The sequence below is a fragment of the Emydura macquarii genome, unplaced genomic scaffold (assembly GCF_026122565.2).
Source record: "Emydura macquarii macquarii isolate MOO-44397 ecotype Brisbane River unplaced genomic scaffold, CSIRO-AGI_Emac_v2 contig_968, whole genome shotgun sequence".
In the NCBI taxonomy this organism is placed as follows: Eukaryota; Metazoa; Chordata; order Testudines; family Chelidae; genus Emydura; species Emydura macquarii.
Window position 1 is genome coordinate 16347227 of NW_027131105.1, and position 25135 is coordinate 16372361.

A 25135-nucleotide genomic window follows, 5' to 3' on the forward strand; every position below is an offset into this window, starting at 1 on the left:
AGAAATTTACTTTACAAAAAACAAAACCCTGAAACCCTCATGCAGTCACTTGACTCCAGAAGGGGCCTTCAGAAAAAATTTCAAACATTGTGAGCCTTACAAAAAAAATGTACAAGAGTTGCAACACTGATTCAGGGACCTCTTTTGTGAGAGGCAAAAATGGACTAGTGGTTATGATGGTCCTAGCCTAGAACTTGGAAGGCTCTGGGTTCAATTCCATTGTCTGCCACAAAACTTCCCCTGTAACTTTGGACAAGCCACTTAGCCTCTCTGTGCCCCCTTCCTCACAGAGGTGTGGTGAGGATACATACATTACTGACTGTGAAGCGCTTTGAGATCCACTGATGAAAAGCACAAATCAAGAGCCAAGTATTATTACTTAAAATTAAGTCTCACAAGTAGTAAACAGGCCAAATCCCATGGGCTATGATGGGAGGAGGTTAATGCCATACCCACACATAATTGCATCTGATCATAAGGGAATGGAATATTATCACCTACCCCAGTTTCCTGTGGAACAAGATGCAGCTCAAGAAAGTGGATAGCTCATCCTCAAGATATGTCCAGAGACTGAGACAGGGAAGGCAATCCACATTGAAAACTGCTGAGACAGAGTGTGTTCCTCTCCAGGGCAGACATTGATTCAGCACCTTCTACAAATTAGCTCCCTGAAATTTCAAAGCCGACATCTCAATCTTAAGCAATCTGGGCCCAGTCCAAAACTTTCTTAAGTCAGTAGGAGCCCTTCTTCCATTGACCTCAGTGGGCTTTGGATCAGATTCTTTGTTAAGAATAAGAGAGAGGGATTTTTGAGTTTCTTGTTCTGATTTAGATTTGCTCTCCTGCAAGATTCATTTGGCTATTGGCCAACACACTTCTTCTCTCAACTTGGCTGATTAGGCAGCTAGAGCATGGACGTTTTCCTGCGATGCGGGCTAATTTTGCCTAGAACTTTCCTGTTTTAAAGCCCTTGATCTGCAAGTCAGCTTTTCCTGATATTTGTCAGTTTGATTTCTCTCTCTGAAATAGCTGCCTGCCAGCCAACTGGGCCCCTTAAAAAAATTTTTTTAAAAGCACACACACACAGCCCACACACACACCAAGTAGCTTCATGAATTAACATAGTCTCAGGTCTGTCAAACTCAATAAGCACTGACTGATGTTGCTTTCCAAATAATATATTTTGTCAGGAAAAAGGCGGAAGATTACAAGACTGCCCCAATTGCTCAAACATTCAGTATAGCCTGGAGAGGTGGCTTTCCCCAAAGCTTCTGCTCCATTCTGATCACAGATCTTGGTTCTTTCCTCCCGCATCTCATAATGTCAAACTACTTTCATTAAGAAAGATAGAAGGAAAGTAAAATAAAAACCACAATAAAACCAACCACACCATCTAGTTCCATCAAAACTTCTCTCCCACAGTAATCAGCTGAAAGGCTGGCTGACGTTTAGGGAGGAGACTCAGGCCCTGTCTACACTCACCTGTGAGATTCGGCGGCAGTCGACGGGAGTTACGCAAAGTACGCAAAAAACTTGTGTAACTCCCATCGACTTCTCTGCTCCTCTTCTGCGCGCCATCTTCACTGCGCTGCGCCGACGGGAACCGCGTTCCTGTCAACGTAGTGCTACGCTACTTGTGTAGCTGGTCTTAGTACATCGATTTCTGGATTGACTGAGCGGGTCTTCACTGACCGCTCAGTCGATCCAGAGAAATCGATCTGACGGCGGTGAATTTGCCACCGTCAGTGTAGTCATAGCCTAAGATCACAGCCCTCTCAGTCTGTTTAGACCAATTTCTCCCTCAATTAGTACTCAATCAAGCCCAGGTCAATAATAGATGAAGGAGGGAGACCTGTTATTTAGTGGCTAGACCAAGGTGCTAGAAGTCAGCACTCCTCAGTTCTTTACCTGGGTCTGCTCTGGTTTTCTATGTGACTTGCATAAATCATGCTCGGTGCCTCTTTTTACTATCCCTAAAATGGGATGTCAGGAGATTAGATTATGATGGCAGTGCCTAGAAACCAGTTGGGGCTCCACTGTACGAGACATCATACTCACATCAGAAAAGACAGCCCCTGCCCCTCAGCATTTACAATACGAAGTAATGTTTGCAATGAAAGGTATTATAGAAGCGTGATGCATTGTGGGTATTATCATCCAACAGATACTCAGCATCATAGAACGGGTGCCGGTTGCCATCCAGTTCCCGGATGGAAGCAACGCCCTGTCAGCTTCAGAGTACTCAGACACTGATTGGGCCACAGAATCAGGGCTACTTTCTCACCCCTAGTTTTGACTCCTTCAGAGCAGGGTGGATAGACATTATGCTGGCATGATGGAAGCTTCCTTTATAGCTGCCTGTGATGTACTGGTTCCGTGAATAAAGTGATTGGCATCCTAAGATCCTACGATCTTTCACCAACAATTCTTCAAACATATTTAGAACCATTAATTGGGGAGGAATACATGATATTACCTGTATGGAAAATCAGGACACTAGGTTCTCTGAATGGAACAGGCAGCACTGATTAACAGGAAATGTGATTTCAGGTAAGAGTCTAAAGCCCCTAGTCTACCCCGGTTCTGATCTCAAACTGGAATAAATCAGGAGTGATCCCCTAATGGGGATTGGGAACTTCAGATCTTTAGCACAAACCTTTCCTGTGACCTCACATGTGATACAAATAACTTGCCAGCAAGATGATGGGACAACCACCATGTGGGCTGACACTCCACGCATTGAACCAGGGACCTTCAGAGCTAAAAAGCGTAAACTGCTACAGCCTGAGCTCAAGTTCTGGAGCCTAGGGCTCTAACAATTCAGGCTCTGTGGATCAGCCTAGAGAAGGATCTGTAACACACCAGGGGCTTACAGTGACATCAGGTATGGCCATGGGGATGGAGGCAAAGTGGGGTCCTTAAAAAAAAACATAACAACCCCTCCCTTCCCCATAGAAGCAATAATATGAGGAATAGTCAAGCAGCACGGAGCAAATACTTAACATCCAGCTGCTGCCAGCATCTGGCATAACCACATTGCATAATCTGCAGCTCTGGTTATACTGACACCCTTAAATATAAAAATAAATAGAATCTGCCTTCTCTTCCTCCAAACTACCCAAGCCATTGTGTGTGTCTTTTGTCATTTAAACTCAGCCAATGGAAGCTACATGGAAATGCCCCCAAGATATTTATACTGATTGTAGGTGTGGCTGCCTTTTCTGAGGCATGCAATTGAATTTGGCCAAATTCAGAGAAAAGCAATCTTTCTTGCCTTGCACCCTCAGAGTCATGGAGTTTTAAGGCGTTTCAGTTTCATTTCTGCATACCGCAAGTTGAGTTTTGCACACCAATGATGCACACCAGGGGTGCTGGTAGTTCATCCACAGAAAGTTTAAGATTGGACGACATAGATAGATAGACCACTGGTCTGGTACAGTCAGTTCTATCTAGCCTCTGGTATATGTTCTTCTATACTGTTGCAGTTGGGCCAGTATTCTTCTGATAATGCCCAATACCTGATGCTCCACATAGATCAATTTAACTAAGGCTTATAGGTAGTCCTGTGATTAGGGAGAGGGCGCCTTTTCCTACCAGATGAGTAATTTACACACTGAAGTGGGAATTACAAGAAGGGAAACAAAGACTTAATTCTGCACCCATTATACCCCCACAGCCTCCAGTGACTCCAATGGAAGCTTGCCAGGAGGTAATCAAGGGTAGAAGTTGACTCACCGGCTCTTTGCAGAAAGCTTGCCTTAATCCCACAGACAAGTGATAGTGGTTAGAATAAGGACACCGGGTGTTGATAGCAGCAGCACAATGGAAGCTCACTGTAGCGGCATGTTGTACAGACAAGTATAACATTCCTTGCTAGCAAAAACCTGATTCAGGAGCTGCACAGTAGGTCTTGGAGGGTTATACAATTCTGTAGAAGGGTAGCAGTTATGCATGCCCACTTACTGACCCCACTAACTTCCCTTATCATCCAAACATACAGCTTGGATGGGCACAGAACTGCAGAAGCCATAACTCTAAGATAGTATCAGGAAAGAAACATGAGGGGATCGGTGAGGGATGTGATGAGAACATTGTGTCATGCAAACAACAAAGGCACAGCTAGTTTACCAAAGACCATTGCTTTTGCACACCGAAGACAAAAGCAAAGTCTCTTTTATTAACATGCTCAGCCATATGGCCATGGAATTCAGCTGCCAACAACAAGGGACCTGCCCTTTCCTCCCACCCCCCAATTGTCACTTCTCTGCTGACAGATAGTACCGCATCTTCCCCAGCTAGCAGGGCTCAGATGGAGCGAAAGGCTGCTGCACAAAGCAAACACTGGAGACAGTGCTCCAGAGCCATCTATTGAAGAACTCCCATCCTCAGATACAGCCTGAGACAACCGTGCTGGTAAAGTTATAGCCCCTCTCAAAACTGGATACGCATGCTTTTAGGTGCCACGCCATAGTATATTGAACCTAACCGGCCATCAGCAGCTGGGCTGAAGGCTTGCTAGACCGTGCCTACTGCCACACAGGTGACCTAACCTCGTGCAGCCTCCTTACAAAACCAAATCTTGCTGGGATTAGACAAGGGAAGTCACCCCTCTTTCTAACAGATTGACAGAGCTGACTGGGATCTCAGGATCAGCTCTTCACCGTGCAGGAAATGAATTATGTATCTCAGCTCGAAAGAGAGTGCAAGTGGAGAAAGCCCATATAATCTAAGCGGTAAAACATCCAGATGAAAAGATTATACAGTACATTAAAACGTAATTATGGCAAATCATTCCAGAGCTTGGATGTTAAAGCGACAAGGGTAATAATTTTAAGCCTCCAGAAAGGAGAGCAGTCCATTTTTATTTTTAAACAGTTGATGATGGCTCGTATAGCATGTGGCTTGCATTGGGAAAAGCAGATGAAAGAGAGACCTGTAGGGAGAAGTCACGGGAGACTTTTGGAAGTATTTCGGAGAATTCTTTCAAGTTGTTTCTCACTTCAATGTGCAAGTTTAGGTCTTGCCAAATCTGAGGTCTGATTCTCAAGATCACACTTCCACCACAGAACGAACGAACAAGAGTCTTGTGCTATCAAAGCCACAAGGAATGCTACACTACACAACACTCATTTAGAAAGTTCATAGTGTCACAGCAACTGACATATGGACAGTGGCGTACCATGGGTCTCTGGTGCCTGCGGGGCCAATTCTTACATTTGCACCCTCCCCCCTGTCGGCGGCAGTGCCCCACTGGGAGGGGGGTCCTGCAAGCCCGTTTCCCACTCCCCCCCTCCCCCCTGCTGTGGGGGCGGTGGGGAGTGGGAGTGACAGGGACAGATGCCCCCAGGCCACTCAGTGGTGGGGGGGAGGCAAGGCCCTGGAGCCTTGGCTGAGCTGGGGTCGGCGCAGCCTCCAGGGATGTTAAAGCCCAGCGGCCCCTGGCTGCCTGTAACAGTGGCAGGGGGAGCTCCTCTGAGGAGGGCCTGGCCTGCACCTCCCCAAGGCCAGCGCCCGGGGGCCTGCCCCCCTCGGTATGCCACTGCATATGGAAAGCGCTAAGTATTTTAATAGCACTGCACTGAATGTGCCAGTGTGGCCCATTCTGTGCTTGAGCCACACAGCTCAGCGCTCTGGTAGAACTACCAGGGGCACCAGTACTTCAGCTCAAAGCAGAGAGGCTCATGCTCTCACTCTGGTTCACCCCCTTTGACTGTTAAGGATGGGCATTTCAAAGTAAGTCAGCCCCCTGCCTTTAGACCCATTACTACAAACGATAAACCACGGTCGTTGTCCCAAGGGCAGGTACAGGCATGTGTCGGAAGCTGCTCATACACAGAACGACCCTGATTCAATTCTACCTACTAGACAAACAATTGCTAAACAATTCCCCCCGGGGTGAGAACAAACTTTCATCACGTTGCTATCGCTAAACAAACGGCAGCTTCTCACAAGGAAAAGCTCTGTGTCATTAATAAATACAATTTACGTCCACTGCTATTTACATAAATATAAAAAAAGGATCTCCCTCAGGAAATCATCATTTGATGCTACAGAGCTGAAAAGTCCACAAGATACACACCGAGAGAGAGAGAACATATATACATCTCCCAGCCCAGGTAACTCCAACAGCCTGTCAGCTTCCAGACAACCGAGAGAACACAAAGTTCTCACTTGGTTAATAAAGCACCAGCACCTAACAATACAGGAAGCGCACACACCTCTAGGAGGAATCAGCAGCGCAATCCCAATGCAAGCCTTAGACAAGCATGTAGCAGCTCTCCCAGATCCCTTATAAAATAGGATTAGGGTGACCAGATCGCAAGTGTGACTAATCGGGACAGCAGCTGGGAAGTAATAGGTGCCTAGTAAGAAAAAGGCCCAAATATTGGGACTGTCCCTATAAAATCGGGACATCTGGTCACCTTAAATGGGATTAATAAAGCCATAAAACAAACAAACACTCCAACCAAGAGCGCAATTACCTCGTAGGGCCCTCCATCGGAGGAAGGTCTGCAAGAAGTGCATGCTCTTTTTTTCAGTCCCAGAGGAGGCAGCAGCATTAGCCAGATGTGATCTACTCCACTCAGTTATTCACCACCACTTCAGCATCCCCAGGTTCTTTCCACCCCCTCAGCGCTACTCAGGCCAGCCGTAATGAAGTGCACCTGATCTGATCTGCTAATCACTGATGTGGAGGCTGGGGCTTCTCTCTCTCACATTCTCTCTCCCTTTCCAAATAAGTAATTAGCATGAATAATTACAGCTCTGATAATAATACCCAGCCACCTTTGAGGGAGAGGGAAAAGAGTGTAATTAACTCTTTCTTGGGGATCAGTATAAGCTAAAATAGCACGGGCCTATTTAGCTATTTCGGGGGATGCCTTGCAGCTTCCAAGAGACTTTGCAAAGAGGGTGGTCTGGAAAGGTCAGGTAGCTCCCATTTGGAAATCTGTCTGTCAAACCGGATTTCATGGGTCACTTACTAATCCTGGCATTAGAGTCAGGGGCTTACGCGGGGGAAAGAAGCTACCTTAGTTTTTCCCTGTGCAATTAGTTAGTAATGTCTGGAGCAGGGGAGGGATGGGCTGCCTCATATGTTTCAAGCCCCTCCCATGGTGTACAGCACCACCATTTGGGACAAATTGTTGACCGTTCAGAACTTCGCAGCAGTTACATGCAGATCCTCCTACTTCAAAAGCCTCAGGAAAGGGTCTATGACACACTTCAGAGCAATTCTGATTCCGTGCAATAGGGGGAAGTGGTGTGCACACACGCATGCATACATATGTGCACATACTAGCCAGTTCTCTACAATGCCCTGTGTTGCATAGCAGAATTAAGAGCTTGTGGCATCTCCTTCATGAACCTTTCCCTTTCCATCATTTTTCAGGTTTCTCCATTGCACAGTGTATCTTACAATCTCCTCCCCTTTAGAGAACTTCCAACAGGAAAGATGACATCACCAGTCCACGGTGGATGCCAAGTGGTGACCAGACACTCAAGCGGACTTAGTGACACAGATGCTGAACTGCATTTGCGCTGCAGTCAGCACAGCTCCTGGAAGCAGGGGTAAAAGTGACAAGCATGCCACCTGGCCCTAAGCTGTTCTCTGCTCAGTGTCCACTTCAGGTTCCCTCCATTTGACCTTCACACCTATTCCTGTGTTCTCATTTCTTGTCCCCCGAATTCAGTTGAGTCCCGGGCTCAGTAGCTCCTCCCTTTAGGCTTGCGCCCGCCCACATCCCAGTACCCAATAGGACCTGGGCCTTGGAAATGTCTGTGGAGCTGAGCATAACAAGAGCAGCTCCAAGGCTACTCAAACTTGCAGGCCTGTTCGAGTCCCCTGGAAGAGTGGAGCCCAGAGGTGGTCTGGCCAGACTGCCTTAAGTCGGGGGGCCAGGAGAGGTTGGCCTGGAACAGTTTCCACAACACACGTGAATTCGCTTTACACGAGACAATCATCAAGGTCCTGCCTTGGGTTGGCCTGTGTTTTCCTGCACATAACTAATGTCTTCGCTGGTAACTGACGGCACTGGACGTTTTACCAGAGGGATCTGGACTGAGAATAAACAGCAAAATACTGCAGACTCCTTCACTCCCAAGAGCCTCAGGGGAGAAGTTCAGCAGTAACCAGGGACCGTAAAGTAAGTGACACCCTTTCGACCTTGATCCAGATTACTGCGTCAGGAGGCCTGAATCCTCAGTAAATCCTGTGTCTTACCCCCTGGCCCCAGACCTGTCTGGTCTGTCAGAAGCCTGTGAGCACTGTGGCTTCCCCGTGGGTTGTAATTTTTTTCAAATGGCTCATTCCTGTCAGCCCTGTTGTGGATGCATTGCTTGACCTCCAGGCCTGCGCTTCAGTGTAAATCTGTGTAAAATCTTCATCTCTGGGGGTCTTTAAGCAGACACAGAGTCCAGAGAAGAATAGGCCTGGCATGTGTTTTATGTCCTCACTTGGAGGCTGGAGTTTGCTGTTCAAAACTGCTCTTCCCGAATGGATGAAGATGCTTACAAAGAAATAGCTGCGTGCACTAGATCCGAGGGGGTTGGAATAGAATTGCCTGCTGACTAAGCACCCTGGGAGTAGAAACTGAGACCAGCCTGAAGGAGGAATGGGATGCAACTTTAATAGACATAGTTAATAATGAGGCAGCCAAAGACTGGCATCTGTGGCAAAGACAGGCATCTGAGCTCGATAAACTCCTTCTCTACTTGTGCTAGCAGTGTAATGCCCACAGGCCCCAAGGCATGGGTTGCGGTTTGCTTAAAAATAAAAAGCAAAAAAACAAAAACAAACAACCCAAACGGAAAAAGAAGCATCTCAAATGCTTTCAAATCTCAGAAGAGTTTGGGTTGATTTGGAAGGAAGGTTCAAGTTTGTCCTAACAGGTTCATCTGGACTCATAATTCCTCACCATAGAACTATACTTAATAATGCTTGGAATCTTAGGTGCTGTGGTTGTTGTTATACAAGGGGGCCACAGCATGTGGTTTGTTTTTCTCGATTGGGGTGACTAGATACCTCACAAGAGGTGGATCAAATCCATAATTCGCTAGTTCAAACCAAACCACTGAAGCGCAGCACATTAATTCAGCTCTTTGCCCTGTGAATTATATTACGGCCCCAATAGAAGAGGTGGACGGGTGTTTTTAAGGTTTTCCAAACTATCTAAATGATTAATTTCATTGTTAATGGTGATAACTTGACATTGACTAGGCTGTTGCTGGACTTGCGTAGCATCAGGGAGTGAGTCTGTGTCCCATCGGGTAACCCTAACTTAGACTGCTTGAGGTTTGTGTTTGTAAATCCAGTATAGGGTTCTGTTTGAAGAAATGCCTTCATTAAACTGGCATTGTGGGACCCCGCCTTTATTGTCTCTGAAAGATGCTAACTTTGCAGTTTACCAGTGTAAGACTCCACCCCCGCTGCTGTTCTTTCTGGCTCATGCATCATGGTTTAGTTCTTACGTAGTCCTACCTTGCGTGCAGGGGACTGGGCTAGATGACCTTGCGAGGTCCCTTCCAGTCCTACACTTCTACGATTCCAGGATCGTTACCACCAATAACTTGGATCATGGGAGTTGCGACTGAAGCTCCACAGTGGGGCATGCATCTATCCAAGCAGAAGAGCTTAGCTTGCAGGATCATGGCCTTAGGTCCAATTGCAGAAGCATTACCATGGCGCACAGAGGTGTCCACTTCAATTAGCTATGCCTCCAAATTGCTCAGTAGGGTCGGAGCTGATGATGATAATACAGGAGCCAGAAAGAATCCAGCTTGATTTCCAGATTTCAGGCTGAGTTTGCGGCGCGGGAAGTTAGAGGACATAAACAAATCTTTTTATTTGCAAAGTGGACAAATCATTGAGAGATCATAATCACGGAGCCCCCACTTTCTTTTTCAGAGCAGAACTGCCCTTTAGTGTTCCGATCCTGAGAACACTTTGAATTGAAATCAATGGGATGATTCTTGATACTAAAGTGAAATGTATGTGTAAATACTTGAAGAATTGGGATCTTACAAGTGTGCTTAAGTTCACACAGGTGACTCCAATGCATGAGTGTTCGCAGGACTGGGATCTTAAGACTCAAAATAGGTTATGGATGTGAATACCTTCATCCTCCTTGGTTTGTTATTTTTCTTAAGAATATGGGAGAAAAAACAGCGCTCTAACAGCAGTGCATCTGGGCTCAGGCCAGCTTTAAAATACACATTCTGTGCAACAGCTTGGTAAAATCCTGCTTAGAAAACTGTTAAAGCTCTCAAATTATTGCCTGCATAAATATTTTATTGCATTTTAATTTGCATTTGTATGTCGTGTGGTGCCCTGAGCACCTTGACTTCACAAATGAAATTATTATTATATTGTGAGACTTTGCAATATGAAAATGAACGTTTAAATGCTTGGGGTCTTATAAAAATTTCAGCAGTTTTTTCAAATCGAACGATAGCCTAGATCTTTCAGCTTCTTGCAGGTCAGTAGTCGACAGAGGAAAAAACATAGCTTCTATATTAAAAGGGAAAGGGAGGATCAGCATTCTTATCCCATCTTACTGACACAGAGAATGGACGTGACCTCCTCAAGGTTCCATGCAGCAGAGCCAGGAATAGAATTCAGATCTCCTGATTCCCAGTTCTGTGTTGTAACCACTAGCCCACACTTCCACTGCTGCACAGGGGCACTTTTGACTAGGATGCTCAAACGTTCTGTTGCCCTCTTGTAGCAATCCCCAAAGCAGTACTGGCAGCCTGCAGTGGGAGGTTGCAATGAGAATAGCAGATAAATAGCAGGGGGTTGGGAAGGACACAGGGGAAACCAACCCTTTAAGAAAATGTGGCTAATTTATTGCTAATTATTGGATTGTTACTAAAATGCAAAAGCTGAACAAATGTGAAAGTGTTACATTGCGTACACACAGTAAACCAAATTCACCACTGACACAGCAAGTGCAACTCCATCAAAGTCAACAGAGTTTTGCTAATTATTGAATTATGTTACTAAAATGCAGAAGTGGCATACATGTGGAAGTAAGTGTTACATTGCATACACACAGTAAGCCAAACTTATCGCTCATATAGTAAGTACAACTCCATTGAAGTCAACAGCGTTGTGCCCGCTTACACGAGCGCTCATTTTGGCATACACGTGTACACACACACACACACAGTCTCACACATAACGTACACAACTCACACACTCTAATATATAAGTACAGCATCTAAGTTCTTCTATTGCTGTTCCACACCTGAGCACCTACCACATAGACAGACTGACACAAATCTGCCCATCAGCAGAGAGACTCAAATACATTCTCACGGGCCCAGACATGCGGTAGGGTTGCCAACCCTTCTGGATTGTCCTGGAGTCTCCAGGAATTAAAGATGAATCTTTAATTAAAGATTATGTCATGTGATGAAACCTCCAGGAATACATCCAACCAAAACTGGCAACCCTATGGACTCATGTGGAGACATAGCTGCGCAGAATAACGGACAAAGATTACACTTGTGTACATACACTCAGGAAGCAAAACAAGAAAAAACAAGCTGAAAAAAACCCAAAATGCTGAAGAAGCTACAAGGAAAAGATTACACACATGAACTGAAAGCCATTCAAAATGCATCTGAAATAGAAAAAAAAGGGGGAGGGAGGTTTGACATGTCTGGCTTTTGGAATAAAGTCGTTTCTCTGACAACTTATCCTCTGATTTGTGATTTGTGTGTCCAACCACATCCGGAGTCAGAGCAGATAGTATCTAATGTCTCTGCGCCATGCAACTCCACCTAATAGTGAATGGCTGGAAATGATGACATTGCAACTGACAGAGAACTCAGGGACAACATTCTCCATCGCGCGCCACAAACTTTATTATGTGCGTTAGTTGGAACTGATTGACACCTTCAGCTGCCTGGGAGAATAGAAAGGCTACAGGAGCCAACAGCATCACAAGCCTGGCCAGTTAAGGACAAAGGGAGAGAAGAGGAAAACAATGCCCTGTTCCTTTAAGAGCCTGAATACAGAGCTCATCATTTTGCATTTCAACATGGTATGAAGCGCTCGCAGGAAAACTGAAGAACTGTGAATCTCAGCAGAAATGGGGGCTGCTATTATACCCTGGTACCGAGGGAGAGGATTAAATAATTAATCACAAAAGTAACTGAGTGTTAACAAGCCGAGCCGGATCAAACTGCATGAAAGATGCAAGAACCCCCCAACCCTCTTCAAGACGCTGACAGGTCTCATTTTAATAACTTTCTTATCAGGATTCCAGATGATATGCTGTAAATAAATAAATAAATACCAGCTTGATTTTACCAGCCCTCTCCAGTTTGAGAAGGAATGCAAATAAAGCAACTGAAATCCCTTGCTCCCTCGAAGTGGACCGGCATCTGCTCATTTCAACATTAGGAGGTGGCAGAGCAAAGAGGGGCGGCACGCAAAATCTTCTGTATCAGAGGTTGTTATTGCAAAACCAGGCAGAAGCTGCTGGGATCTGGGACCCATTTCATTCCAACAGTTTGGGATGCGGTGGAGGGAATGGGGGATCCAGATATAAGATACTGACTCGGTTCCATGTCTAGCTAGAAGGGGTTGGGAGTTCAGGTTGAGTTGCAAAAGTCTGGGGGTTGATATCATGGTGATGGGTAGGGTAGGGTAAGAGAGATTGATAAATAGACAGACACCCCCCCAGCTCAGTCCATAATAAAGCTGGTGAGTTTCTCTCAATATTATTTTACACAGCTGCCAGCACCATTCTTGACCCTCGTGCTTGTGGGTATCATTTGCATCCCGAAGATGCTACGCCATGTCATGATTACAACATAAACATTATTAGGTCACGATACTAGACTGGGACAATCGGTCCCCCTGGACTGTGACTCAGGTTGGCAAGCAAGGGGAGCAGCCTACACCCTTTCACTATGGAGTGATGATCTCTTAAGTAGAGATATTCTCATTGAATTAATTTGACCTATTTCTGTCAGGTTATTCCCACCCTACAATAATGCGATTGTGCCTGCCAGGGACAATAAGATCATTTGTACAGATAGTTGTGAAGGGGTCCTCATGCCGGTAGCTATAGAAATAGCCTAAAGACTGAGATCTTCTGTTTATACAGCAGCTTTTTTTTCTCAAAGGATTCCAAAGGGCTTTGCAAAGTTAAACTGATATACAGACAGAGATAACTTTATCCGTCTCTAAAATGTAGCCACAAATGGAAGGGGGTACCTTTTTAACAGCACACAGGAACTTGTAAAAATCTATGTACCTTTGTACACTTACTGGTAAGGTACATTCACATGCACCACTTAAACAAATCCTCACAGTGTTATTTTGTTTTGTTTGTTTTGATCTTAGCATTATAATCCTTTTAATGTGGACAAATTAATTTCCATGCAGTTGAAGGTGTGATGGTGTTTTAAATAAGACCACAGGGTGAGATTTTCAAAAGCATCTAAGTGACTTGGGAGCACAAGTGTCATTACAAGTCTTATTGCAAGTCGATGACGTTTGATGGGATTTGTGCTCCCAAGTCACTTAGATACTTTTAAAAATTCTGCCCTTATCTACCTTGATATTAAAGAACCCATAGCAATTTTCATAAGCAAAGAAGTTTGGTTTATCAGTCGGTGCCTCAATTTCCCCATTTGTAAAATGGGGATAAATATACCTACCACACAAGGATGTTGTGAGACTTAACTGATCCTACTCACATAAAAAAAACTTTGTTAACTTAAGGCTGCTCAAGTGTATTTCTTCAAAACAATGTAAGCACTAAATAGCTGGGAAATCATAAACTAAAACAACATTCACACCTAATACAAATCCTACTCTCCAAGCATTAGTTCCTTAGTACCATGATACTCAACCACACCCACACCCTCGAACACGCTTTCAATTCAATACATAACACCAGGAAATGATAGACTGCTCATCTGTTTTTGCATCTCCAACCAAAATGGAACAAGAAAGGTAGTCAAATTTTGTGTAGCTCAGAACTGGTCCCACAAGACACAAAAAGAATGAAGACCATTGCTGGGGAATAAGGCCTTTGGCAATCAGTCCTGGTATCAGGTCAGCATCTGAGAAGATTATTTCTAGTCAGAATTTGATCAAATCTCTTTCAAGTTGCGAGTCGAAAGGATGGTCTTGCAGTTAGATCAGTGGCTTAGGAAACAGGAGACCGTGGTGAACCAGGGTTGGCTTTGCTTTGATGCACCATTAAGATTGCCCTGTTAAGCACTCAACTTCTGCCCATCTTGACTTTTTTAGGTGGAACATGCAACCTCAATGCACCCCCAATTGGATGTCTGAATCGCTATTTAGTATTTACATTCACAACCACAACTTATTTCAGAAATGTATGCTTATCTAACTTTGGAGAAAACACTCTCTTATTCGGGAGCTATAGACTGTCATCACATCAGGACGGGTGACATTGTATTTTAGGATGGGCAAGAGGGAAGAGAGAAGGTTGCAGATTCAGAATTTACTTATTCACTTCCTGACTTGGGAGCATTGTGTGCTGTGGAACCTCAATCATGCACTAACATAATAATTTGCATTCTGTACACAGAAAAGCTCTCTTATCTGAAATGAGGTCAAGCCTCCCGTGGTGCATCATTTACATTAAAAACTCCCGTTTCTCTGAATTACTTTCATGTCCCCCATTCCATTTCTCCAACTGAAGTATGTGTTTTTGTCAGAGGAGGTGAGGGGGGAAGGCACATCCTTCCCAAGCTTTCCTTCATCTGGCAATCTAGAAAAAGCCAGCATACAAAAGGTCCAGGTGATGTGGAAATGCAGCTTCCCTTTGCAAGTGAGGAATTGAGCGCCAAAACAGCTCCAGTGCCACTAAACCAGTCCCCTAAGTGCTAGTGGTAACTGAAACCTTCAGCCCAAAAAAGAACCAATGGAATATTCAGTAAACAGCATTTGATACATCTGTACTGAGGGAAGAAAAAATGAAACACTTGGACACTGGAAATATCCTGTTACCCTGGGCTAGCAGAAAAGACCCTGACAAATTGGTTGTTTGCAAACATACTGTATGTCAAGAAGTTTTGACTAATGCATCAATAATTGTGGTGACCTTCAGGAATTTGACTCAGGGCAACGAAGCAGTGATTTACTCACATGGATGGGTTTTTCCTATAGAAAAGGTATTCTTGAGTTCCCCATCACACACACTTTCTACTCTTCTGCCCCATTTACTTCCCAAGTGTGACATCATGACAACCCAGCCTCCGGCAGGGAGAGGTTTCACTGGACTCCATCCAGGTCCCATCAAAACTGCTTTAAGCACTGTCCAGAGCTGCATAACAGTGACATGAGTTGCTCCTCCGTCCTCTCCCTGAAGGCTCAACCCCTGCAGATCTGGGAAGGGAGGGATCTAAACAGGGTCTCTTGCCTGCCTATGACAGCAAAATGCACAAAGAGGAGGCCCTCCAGGGCTGCCTCTGAATTTCATTTCTGAAGTCTGAACTTTTCCTTTGGCTCTGACAGGATTTCAGCAGTATTCTCACAGGCATTTTGTGTCAGTGAAAGGTGTTGGTCTGACAACCCTGGAGACCAAGGCCAACATTTTCAAACTTTCGGTATCTAAAGCCGGGATCCTAAACCAAAACAATATTTAGGCCCTGAGATAAAAGTGACCTTGGCGCAGATCCTCAGCTGGTGTAAATTCTCAGAACTCCATTAACATGATCACAATGTACAGCAGTGGAGGATCTGCCAACTGATTCTGGGAGTGTTCAGTTTTTCTAAAAATTGGGCCACTTCCGGTCCAGGTAGGTGCCAAAATATGTATTTAGGAGCCTAACTTTAGAAATCAACTTTGAAAATGTTGGCCTCAAGCCCTCTGTTTCTCCACAGAAGAGGTCTAGCATAGCAGCAGCCATGCCCCTATCCCTTATTGGATCCTACCTCGAATGGCAGCAGTGGTTTGAAGGGATTTCAGGCTCCATAGCCTATTCAGTCCTTGTCTTTCTGCTGAGAATGCCAGAGGAGATACAGGGAAGTACATAGTGTTAATTGCACAGGTATGTTCACAGATTCATAGCTTCTAAGGCTTCATTAATTAAGATTAAAAGCTTCTAAGCACAAAACTTTTCATTGAGCTATAGCATATCACAAAGCGTTGTACGATGTGGACGCTCACTCTGTTTTCCTTGGAAGTTGGACTGACACTACTAACTCATTTCACATACAGCACCACACAGTCTTCAGATGGTGGTAATATTCAATCCCTGCTGCTCTGGGCCAGATATGATCTGTTGATCTAGAACAAAAATGCCCTATATCCTATTGTGAACTTCAGCAGTTTTAAATATCAATACATTCCCTATACTACTTATTACCTGAAGTACCAGTAACACATCAACTGAGACAAGCGAGTATGTATGTACACACACATATATACACACTAACAGTCTAAAATTATTTGGCATGGAAAAACCCAGATTCTTGATTACTTCCCAATAAAAGTTTCATAAAAATATCTAAAACATTTCAATCATTTTAATTCATTATAATCAGAGCAAATCTGCTGGAATTGCTTCTTACTCTTCAAACCAGTCTATACCTCAGGCTACTATTTAATATTAAACACAGAAAGGCCTTTATCTTAGTCCCCTAATCTTTAGGCTTTTTGGTCATGCCAGAAGGGAATAAGAATTCTGAGTTTGCACGTACCTGAATTTCTTAGGTTAGACCTGTATTTTTTTTTTTATATATAACTATTGCTTGATGATGAGCATAAGCAGTTGCCGTTTTCAGGATATTAAGGAGTTCATCAGAAAGCATGAGAGGAAATTCAAAGAAAGAAAATGCATGAGATCAGCTGTTCTGGGAAACGACACCCGCTTTGCAGGGGAAACATGAATATAACATTGATACTTAAATTACTTCTCATTATTATTTTCTCATTTTTACAGCTGCTTAGAATGATCAGCTTTGGATCACAGGAAAGAAAAAAGGCAATGATTTCCCCCCTGCTTTTTCACAGTAAATTTGTCAACCCCCCTCCCACACAAAACCCCCCAAAAAGCAGATCCTGGGACATAAGAAGATGCAGAAGGGCAGTAGTTAATGGGTTGCCCACTGTTGTGTTTTCTAACTAGGATCACTGTAAAGATATACTCACATGGGTGAGGAAGGGCTTCTGCTCTAATGAGAAAGGTCTATGCTATTGCATCCACATCTTGTACCTATTTTTTCTTGTATTGGCAGGCCTATGTGAGATGGTTTTTTAGTGAGTCTGTATGGCCGGAATGGAACTTAACCAGAGAGAAAGCTGAGAAAAGAGAGCATTTGCCAACAGTTATTATACAGAGGGAGATGAGATGACCACAATTTCCCACCTCACTCAGCACAGGAGGTACCTCTGGTAACTGCATCCTCAGGTACCATGGTGATGAGTATGGTATAAATACCTAGATAGTTGGCATACATTGACTTTTAATTGATCTCTTACTATGTGTTTGCAAAGCACCTGGCAAAATGGGGCCCTAATTCACACTGACGCCTCTAAAGGCTGCTTTCACTGATATATTTAATAACTCATTATCAATAGACATGCACATTTTCCTCCCTAGGTCACAGAGCTTCTTCTTTGCCGGACTCTAGGAGTTGAATGGCACTGTGGGGCTGGGGATGGTAATCTGGGTATAATGGCTCTTGACAACATGCCATTTATTTGAGAATGGGCGTTGTATAGTGTCTCTTAAAAGTCCTGTAAAAAACCTGACACACAGACAGACTATCCTGGGGACTGTTCAAAGTGTCTGGCTTTTTTAATTTTAATAAAGAATTGAGTCCACATCATATTAATAATTAATCTCTGAATTATACAGTGCTGGAGAATCCTCTGGCTTCATATAATTAATCCGGCGGCACTATGTAAAGGGGAAAGAGGAAGAAAAGGAAATCACACACACAAAACTGGGTTACAATAACCTTCAGGGTCTGCGTGAAATCAGGAAGAGGAAGAAAGTTCAGCATTCAGGCTTCAGCTCTGGACTGAGCTGCAATCCTAACTCCAGAACACTCAACCTGCAGAAGCTCAAATATGTGACATGGGATTTTAAAAAGTATGACAATGACACAAGATGAGAGACACAGCCAAGGAAACATGACATGATTCAAGTGTAATTTATTTAAAGTGACAGCATCAATTAATTTAGGTCCTGATATTTATATTTTACTAGGAGAAAAAGTTTTACAAAAACTAACAGGAAAAAAAAGTTCTGAAAATAGTTTTTGGTTTTAAACATTCATCTCTAGTATTGAAAAACCCAGATTGTAATACTGTTAGAGTGGATGGAAAAATGGAATTTCTGTCCTGTGGGAAATGCCAATGGTTCAGTGTTTGTTTTTGTTCCAAATCAGATGCAAAGTCAAGATAGCAAAACTTTTTGCAAAACGAAGTCTCCCAGTACACACCGCAGCAGCTCAACCATGCTGATCATAGTGCACCATGAGAGACGTAGTCTGGCCAGTGAGCTGGGCCTATATTGGAGAATGGGGCATGAGGGGACCTGGAACTACAACTTCTAGGAGACACCATGGCAGCTCACACAGAAACAGATATTAATATTGACCTGAAACAAAACGTTTCATTTAGATTTTTCCTGATAGAAACAATCTTTTCCCGTGGAAAATGTATATTTCAAGAAAACCTCATTTTCCAGTGAGGAAATGTTTAATTCAAAATTTTTCAACCAGCCCTAAACATTATGCTAATGCATGTGAACTAGCAAGTGAAACTGATTGGACAAATTTCATTGTCCAAGCTGCGAGGTGCAAAAAGCAAATGAACACCACATAAACAGTGTACAATAGATTTGATTGTTTCCGTTTTAATAATCCAAGGTGGTGTTATTAACAAAGGTAAGGACTTTTTAAAAATATCACTAATGTCTCTTTAAGATGGATATATTTCCTAGATAATCTTGGTTACAAATTTCAAGTGTCAGAACATGAGTGTATCATACAATTAGATAGCAGTAGATTTGTGTTCAGCCAATGGAAGTTATAATGGGTATTATTAAAACATTGCCATTACACGTGAAAATAATTAGTTACTTAGGTTTAGCAGATGTGGCCAGTAACACTAATTACTTTAAAATGGCAAGTGTCAACATTTTAATAGCAAACACTGTCCTTCCTTCATTTGAGCTGACAGGTTGCCACCCTAGAGTTAGGTGAAATTCCAGATTTTCACATTACAGAACTGTAACTTTTGCCAAAACATGGCAGAATTTTGAAAACATTTTTCACCATGTTAAATTTTCCTAATTTCGTTATCTTTTGAAATCTGCATAGTGTAGTTTCACAAAGCTGGAAGCACCATTCCATTTCTGCAATGCAGGATTCTCCTTCTGACAAATAACTGTGAAACCGAAAACAAATAACTCACTCACCTCCTGGCCTTGTGAAACTTGGGAAAAGGCTTAGGGTTGGGCTGTGGATCGACATAGTTGCAGACCCACATATGATGTTCCCATTCCAAAACACTCCCTCCCCTCCGCTTATATTGCATACTAGGTTGGAGAGACACCAGCAGAACACTGCTCTGTGGCATGCAAAGGGTCTGGACTTCCTTCAGCCCTAAGCAGGAGAACCAACAATGGTTCCACTGTTTGTTGGGCCTTCCATGCTCACAAAGGATTGGGCGGGGGGAATAGAGAGGCTATAATTTTCCCCTTAAACTCTTCTAATCTGGGCTGAATTTGCATCAATGATCAAAGGCCTGCCCCAGTTTCCACTGAAGACAATGGGAGATCTGCCATTGATTTCAGCTGGAACAGGGTTTAACCCCTAGTTTCCATATCCCACGACCAATCCTGAGTCATCTTTCATGTGTATCAGTCTGTTTGCCTTTTTCAGATCCCAACTCTGGACACACAGCAGCGGGACAGAGCTCCCTTTGTTAAAACAGGAGGTTCAGTTTATGTATCTGGGAAAGGAACAGAAGTTAGGGAAGTCTCTGTTGTTATCAGACAATTATTGCAATGGTAGTGCTACCAGTCACCACAGTAATTGTAGCACTCATTAGAAAATGTCCCTAAATTTAGCCTACAGCTAGCTAATCTTGTTCATCTTTGTGCTTGTTCCTGTAATTTGCAGCAACATCTCCCTTGCCAGATTATGAAAAGACAAAATACAGACCTCAGTGCTTATCCTACAGCCTTATTATTAAATTCAGGTCTCTGTCAGCTTAAATATCTTTTTGGGAGCACACGTTCAGTTCAGCTAAATGCTGGAACCTTATCTATTACTATTGACGTGTCCTGCCTCCAATTTTTAATAGAAACACTGTCAGGACAATTTTTTTTTGTAATTAAAAGCATTTTATGATGTTTACTGGGGTTCATAACTCATGGACAGCATGAAAGAGAAACCTGCTTCCTTCTCAGACATTTTCCACTGGGGCAGGGGAAAGAAGTCTACATCCATCATAAGGGCAGCAAAACACACAGAATTATTCGTGCCAGTCAGTGGAAGACTAGAACTCATGATTTCTTGGCTCCGCATCCAGTGCTCTGGCTTCTAGAACAAATGGTATTTTGGTACAAGATAATAGCAATAAGAAGCAGAGGAAGAGGATTCATTTTGGCTATGTTTGGGGATACATTTTGTACAGTTGCTTCAAAATCATACTGGAAGTTTAGCGGGACAGGGGATCATGTATAGTATAGCAAAGTAAGAGATCAGACTTTGAGACAGAACAAGTAAGCATCATACATGTTCTGCTGTTGATGCACAAATGGCGATTTTTGTTTTTAATTCAGCCGAATTTGGATGGATTCTCATGGGAACAGCAAAAGTCTTTACTGTGTCTGCAGGATTATCCCCCTGCCAAACGTCAAGGCCCTAATCCAAACCATTGAGATGCTACGCAGTTTAGGAAAGGGGGCGGGGGGCAGGAAATTGTTTTTATATTGACAAAAGTACCTGTTTTGTCACACATTTCTTTCATTTTCAAAAATAACTGAAATACTTCAAGCCAGATTTTCAAGTTTGATGAAGTGATAAGTAACTGAAAACAGCCAGTCATAATACAAAGTGTCAGGCAACCTTAATAATAGGTCTCATTATGTCTAGAATGAGATGTATACATATGAACCCTGAAGCACTTCTTTTAAGAAAAATACTCAGATAAAGAACTTCATGAAAGCCCTTAAACTAGGCAGGAAGTGAAAAGGTCCTGTTCCCACAAGGGCCTGGGCCTGACAGGTGCTGAGTGCCCTCTGTTTGCACAGAAATCACTGGGAACTGAAGGTGCTCAGTATCTGCGGGTTTTTTTAACACACCCATCTTCCTAATATGGAAACATCAATCTCTGTAATATCACTATCAGGCCATCTGGGGAGACTAAGTGGACTGGATTTTGGGGTAGCCTGGATCCCTAACACGGGAAAGTCAAACATCCGACATATGTTTGGCTGGGGATTATAAACAGAAAGATGTTATGTATTTAAATAATATTCAAAATGTATATTGACCCTTGAGGCTCCTGGCACCTTGGAAACTCTTGGGATTTTTTTTTTTTTTTGTACTTAAATTAAACTAAAAGGCTCTTGTCAAACAATATTACCAGCCAAGTACATTATTTCCCTCTCATAACCAGATTGTGTGTGTTTTCCATAGATTGCACTTTGGCTGGCAGTGATCTCACTGACTTTCTGCAACTTCACACATTCCACATCTGATATTTTTTGTTGTTTGGTTTTAATTTGGGATTGTCAGTGCTCTCGGAGTACAATGGATGTCATGTTTTTCAGCATCCAAATGATGACTGGCTGACCCTACACGCCACTTGAAGGCACTTCTCAGTTTGTCAATCTGTCTGTAACACGATAGCTTTTGAATACCAAATGCGATCAATTCCAAAATTTCAGGGAATGTTCTAGGTATCAATGAGCAGAACCCTATTGATTTTGGTGAAAATCGTAAAACAAGAAGGGAAAATGCGGGAGACACGGAGCCTGGCATTTGGTTAGCATCAGTTTCAACCAGCTCTGTCATTGTCTATACACACACACAAAAGTTGAAAGCAGCCATTTACACCCTACAGTGGTATGTAACCTATTATTTAAATCACCTTTTGTATCAGATGACTGGATGATAGCTAATGTGACGCCAATTTTTAAAAAAGGCTCCGGGGCGATCTCGGCAATTATATGCTGGTCAATTTAACTTCAGTACCAGACAAATTGAAACTCTAGTAAAGAACAGAATTATCAGACACATGGACGACCATGATTTGTTGGGGAAGAGTCAACCTGGTTTTTGTAAAAGGAAATCATGCCTCACCAATTTACTAGTATCTTTGAGGAGGTAAACAAGCATGTGGACAAAGGTGATCCAGAGGATATAATATACTTAGATTTTCAGAAAGCCTTTGACAAGGTCCCTTACCAAAGGCTCTTAAGCAAAGTAAGCGGTCATGGGATAAGAGGGAAGGTCGTCTCCTGGATCAGTAACTGGTTAAAAGATAGGAAACAAAAGGTAGGAATAACTGGTCAGTTTTCAGAATGGAGAGAGGTAAATAGTGGTGTCCCCCAGGGGTCTGTACTGTGTCTAGTACTATTCAACATATTCATAAATGATCTGGAAAAAGGGGTAAACAATGAGGTGGCAAAATTTGCAGATGATAGAAAACTACTCAAGATAGTTAAGTCCAAAGCAGACTAGGAAGAGTTGAAAGGGATCTCACAAAGCTGGGTGAGTGGGCAGTAAAATGGCAGATGAAATTCATTGTTGATAAATGCAAAGTAAAGAACATTGGAAAACATAATCCCAACTATACATATAAAATGATGGGGTCTAAATTAGCTGTTACCACTGAAGAAAAAGATCTTGGAGTCATCGTGGATAGTTCTCTGAAAACATCCACTCAGTGTGCAGCGGCAGTCAAAAAAGTTAACAGAATGTTGGGAATCATTAGAAAAGGGATAAATAAGACAGAAATAAATCTATGGTACACCCACATCTTGAATACTGCCTGCAGATCTGGGTCACCCCTTCTCAAAAAAGATACATTTGAATTGGGAAAGGTACAGAAAAAGGCAACAAAAATGTTTAGGGGTATGGAACAGCTTCCATATGAGGAGAGATTAATAAGACTGGGACTTTTCAGCTTGGAAAAGAAACTACTAAAGGGGATATGATAGAAATCTACAAAATCATGACTGGTTTGGAGAAAGTAAACATGGAAGTGTTATTTACCCCTTCTCATAACACAAGAACTAGGGGTCAGCAAATAAAATTAGTAGGCAACAGATTTAAAATGAACAAAAGGAAATATTTCTTCACACAATGCACATTCAATCTGTGGAACTCTTTGCCAGAGGATGTCGTGAAGGCAAAGACAATAACAGGTTCAAAAAAGAACTAGATAAGTTCATGTAGGATCGGTCCATCAATGGCTATTAACCAGGATGGGCAGTGATGCAAGACCATGCTCTGAAATGTCCTAGCCTCTGTTTGCCAGAAACTTGGAAGGGGAACAGGCGATGGATCACTTGATGATTATCTGTTTTGTTCATTCCCTCTGAAGCAACTGGCATTGGACACTGTCGGAAGACAGGATACTGGGCTAGATGGACCATTGGTCTGACCCAGTAAGGTCGTTCTTATGTTATTAACAATGTTCCCAACACAGTTCTGCCTATCATCCCAATGCAGTTTAAAACGTTGACATTCTTGTGATGCTGGCAGATCAGGTGCCAGCTCATACCAAGTCCGTCAGCCTCATTGAACACTGACAAATGCCTGGCTGCAAACCAGTCTGGCTCACTTGTGTGTTAGTATGGTTAAAATAGGGATAAGATTTATAAAAATGTGTTTAGATTTAATGAGATGTTGGGGAGTTGCTGCATGCATTAATCTCACCTGTAATATCTGTATCTCATGTTATAAGGCAGTAGGTAAGTGTTTGCTCTGAAACTGTAAACCCTCACTGGCAGGAAACAAGCATTACCAAGTGTGAAATACTAGTTTTCCACAAGATCTGTCATCTCCTGCCCAACAGAAGAAGGCCCATAGACACCAGACAAGCCACTGTGGAACATAAGAAGACAAAAGACTGTTGATTGCTCCCCTCACCCCGAAGAGGAAATGTGCAGATGGACTTGTCCCGTCAGTTTGAACTCTGGGAGATGGGAATAAAATCCCTGACAAGAAGGAACTGTATGTCTTTATGCTGCTTGGCCTCTGAGAGGCAAAGATTTCTAAGCATAAGCAAGGGGTCCCCAGCTGCTTACCTGGGTAGCCCTAACGGACATATAGCACTTGCTTGTTAAGTTTCTTTTACCTTTTGAAACTTAAGAATGTAACTCATTTGTGTGTGTATGTTTACATGCTTTAACCTTGTAAGTAACTCCCTTATTTCTCTTTCTTAGTTAATAAATCTTTAGATAGTTTATGATAGGATTTGCTACAAGCATTGTCTTTGGTGTGAGACAAGAACTGCTGTTGATGGGGGATAAGCGACTGGTCCTTTGGGACTGGGAGCACCTGAATATTATTGTAATTTTTGGTGTAAGGGACCATTTATCACAAAGGCAAGTTTGCCTGGGTGGCAAGATAATGGGAGTTCACACTTGATACGTGGCTGGTGAAATCCAAATATAGAACTCACAACCAATTTGGTGTGTTGCAAGGTTACCTAACCTTCTTAACAAGGTTGGTACTCAGATGCCTCAGCCACTCTGGATAGCTTGACAACCTATTCCCAGACAGAAAGAAAAGAACAAAGTGGGAGGGAGGGATGAGGGCTTGCAGCAGACAGGGAATGGGGTGGTGCACAGAGATACTGCAATGAAATGAGGAGAATGAGGGACCCTGATATGGGGCAGGGGGAAATGGAAATACACAGGATCCCTAACATGGGGGGAAGGAGGGAATGGGAACACATAGAACCACTGGTACATGGGAGCGGGTGGGGAGTTGTATGAAGTCCCTGAAATAGAGGGGGATGGGAGGGTGGCACACAGGGAACTTGTGTAATGTTGCCAACTCTTGCTATTTTATCAGAAGTCTGGCAGAGGTGCTGGAACAATTTTTATAGCAGAGGTGCCGAGAGCCATTGAACCAAACTGTAAACCCTGTATATGAGGAAAACCACTT

The 25135-nt window shown here is 43.2% G+C and overlaps 1 protein-coding gene across 2 annotated transcripts in view; it reads right to left on the minus strand.

Annotated features, from left to right (window-relative positions):
- Positions 1–25135, minus strand: part of GRIP2 (glutamate receptor interacting protein 2) — a 416235-nt gene that overhangs the window by 150150 nt on the left and 240950 nt on the right. Inside the window, exon 1 of one of the 2 annotated variants that reach the window (XM_067544338.1) lies at positions 6483–6640. The exons of the other annotated variant lie outside the window; for it this stretch is intronic. Coding sequence (XP_067400439.1) covers positions 6483–6525 — 43 coding nt within the window. The 5' untranslated portion in view covers positions 6526–6640. Of the gene's footprint in view, positions 1–6482; positions 6641–25135 lie in introns of those variants that run through there. 2 annotated transcript variants of the gene reach the window in all.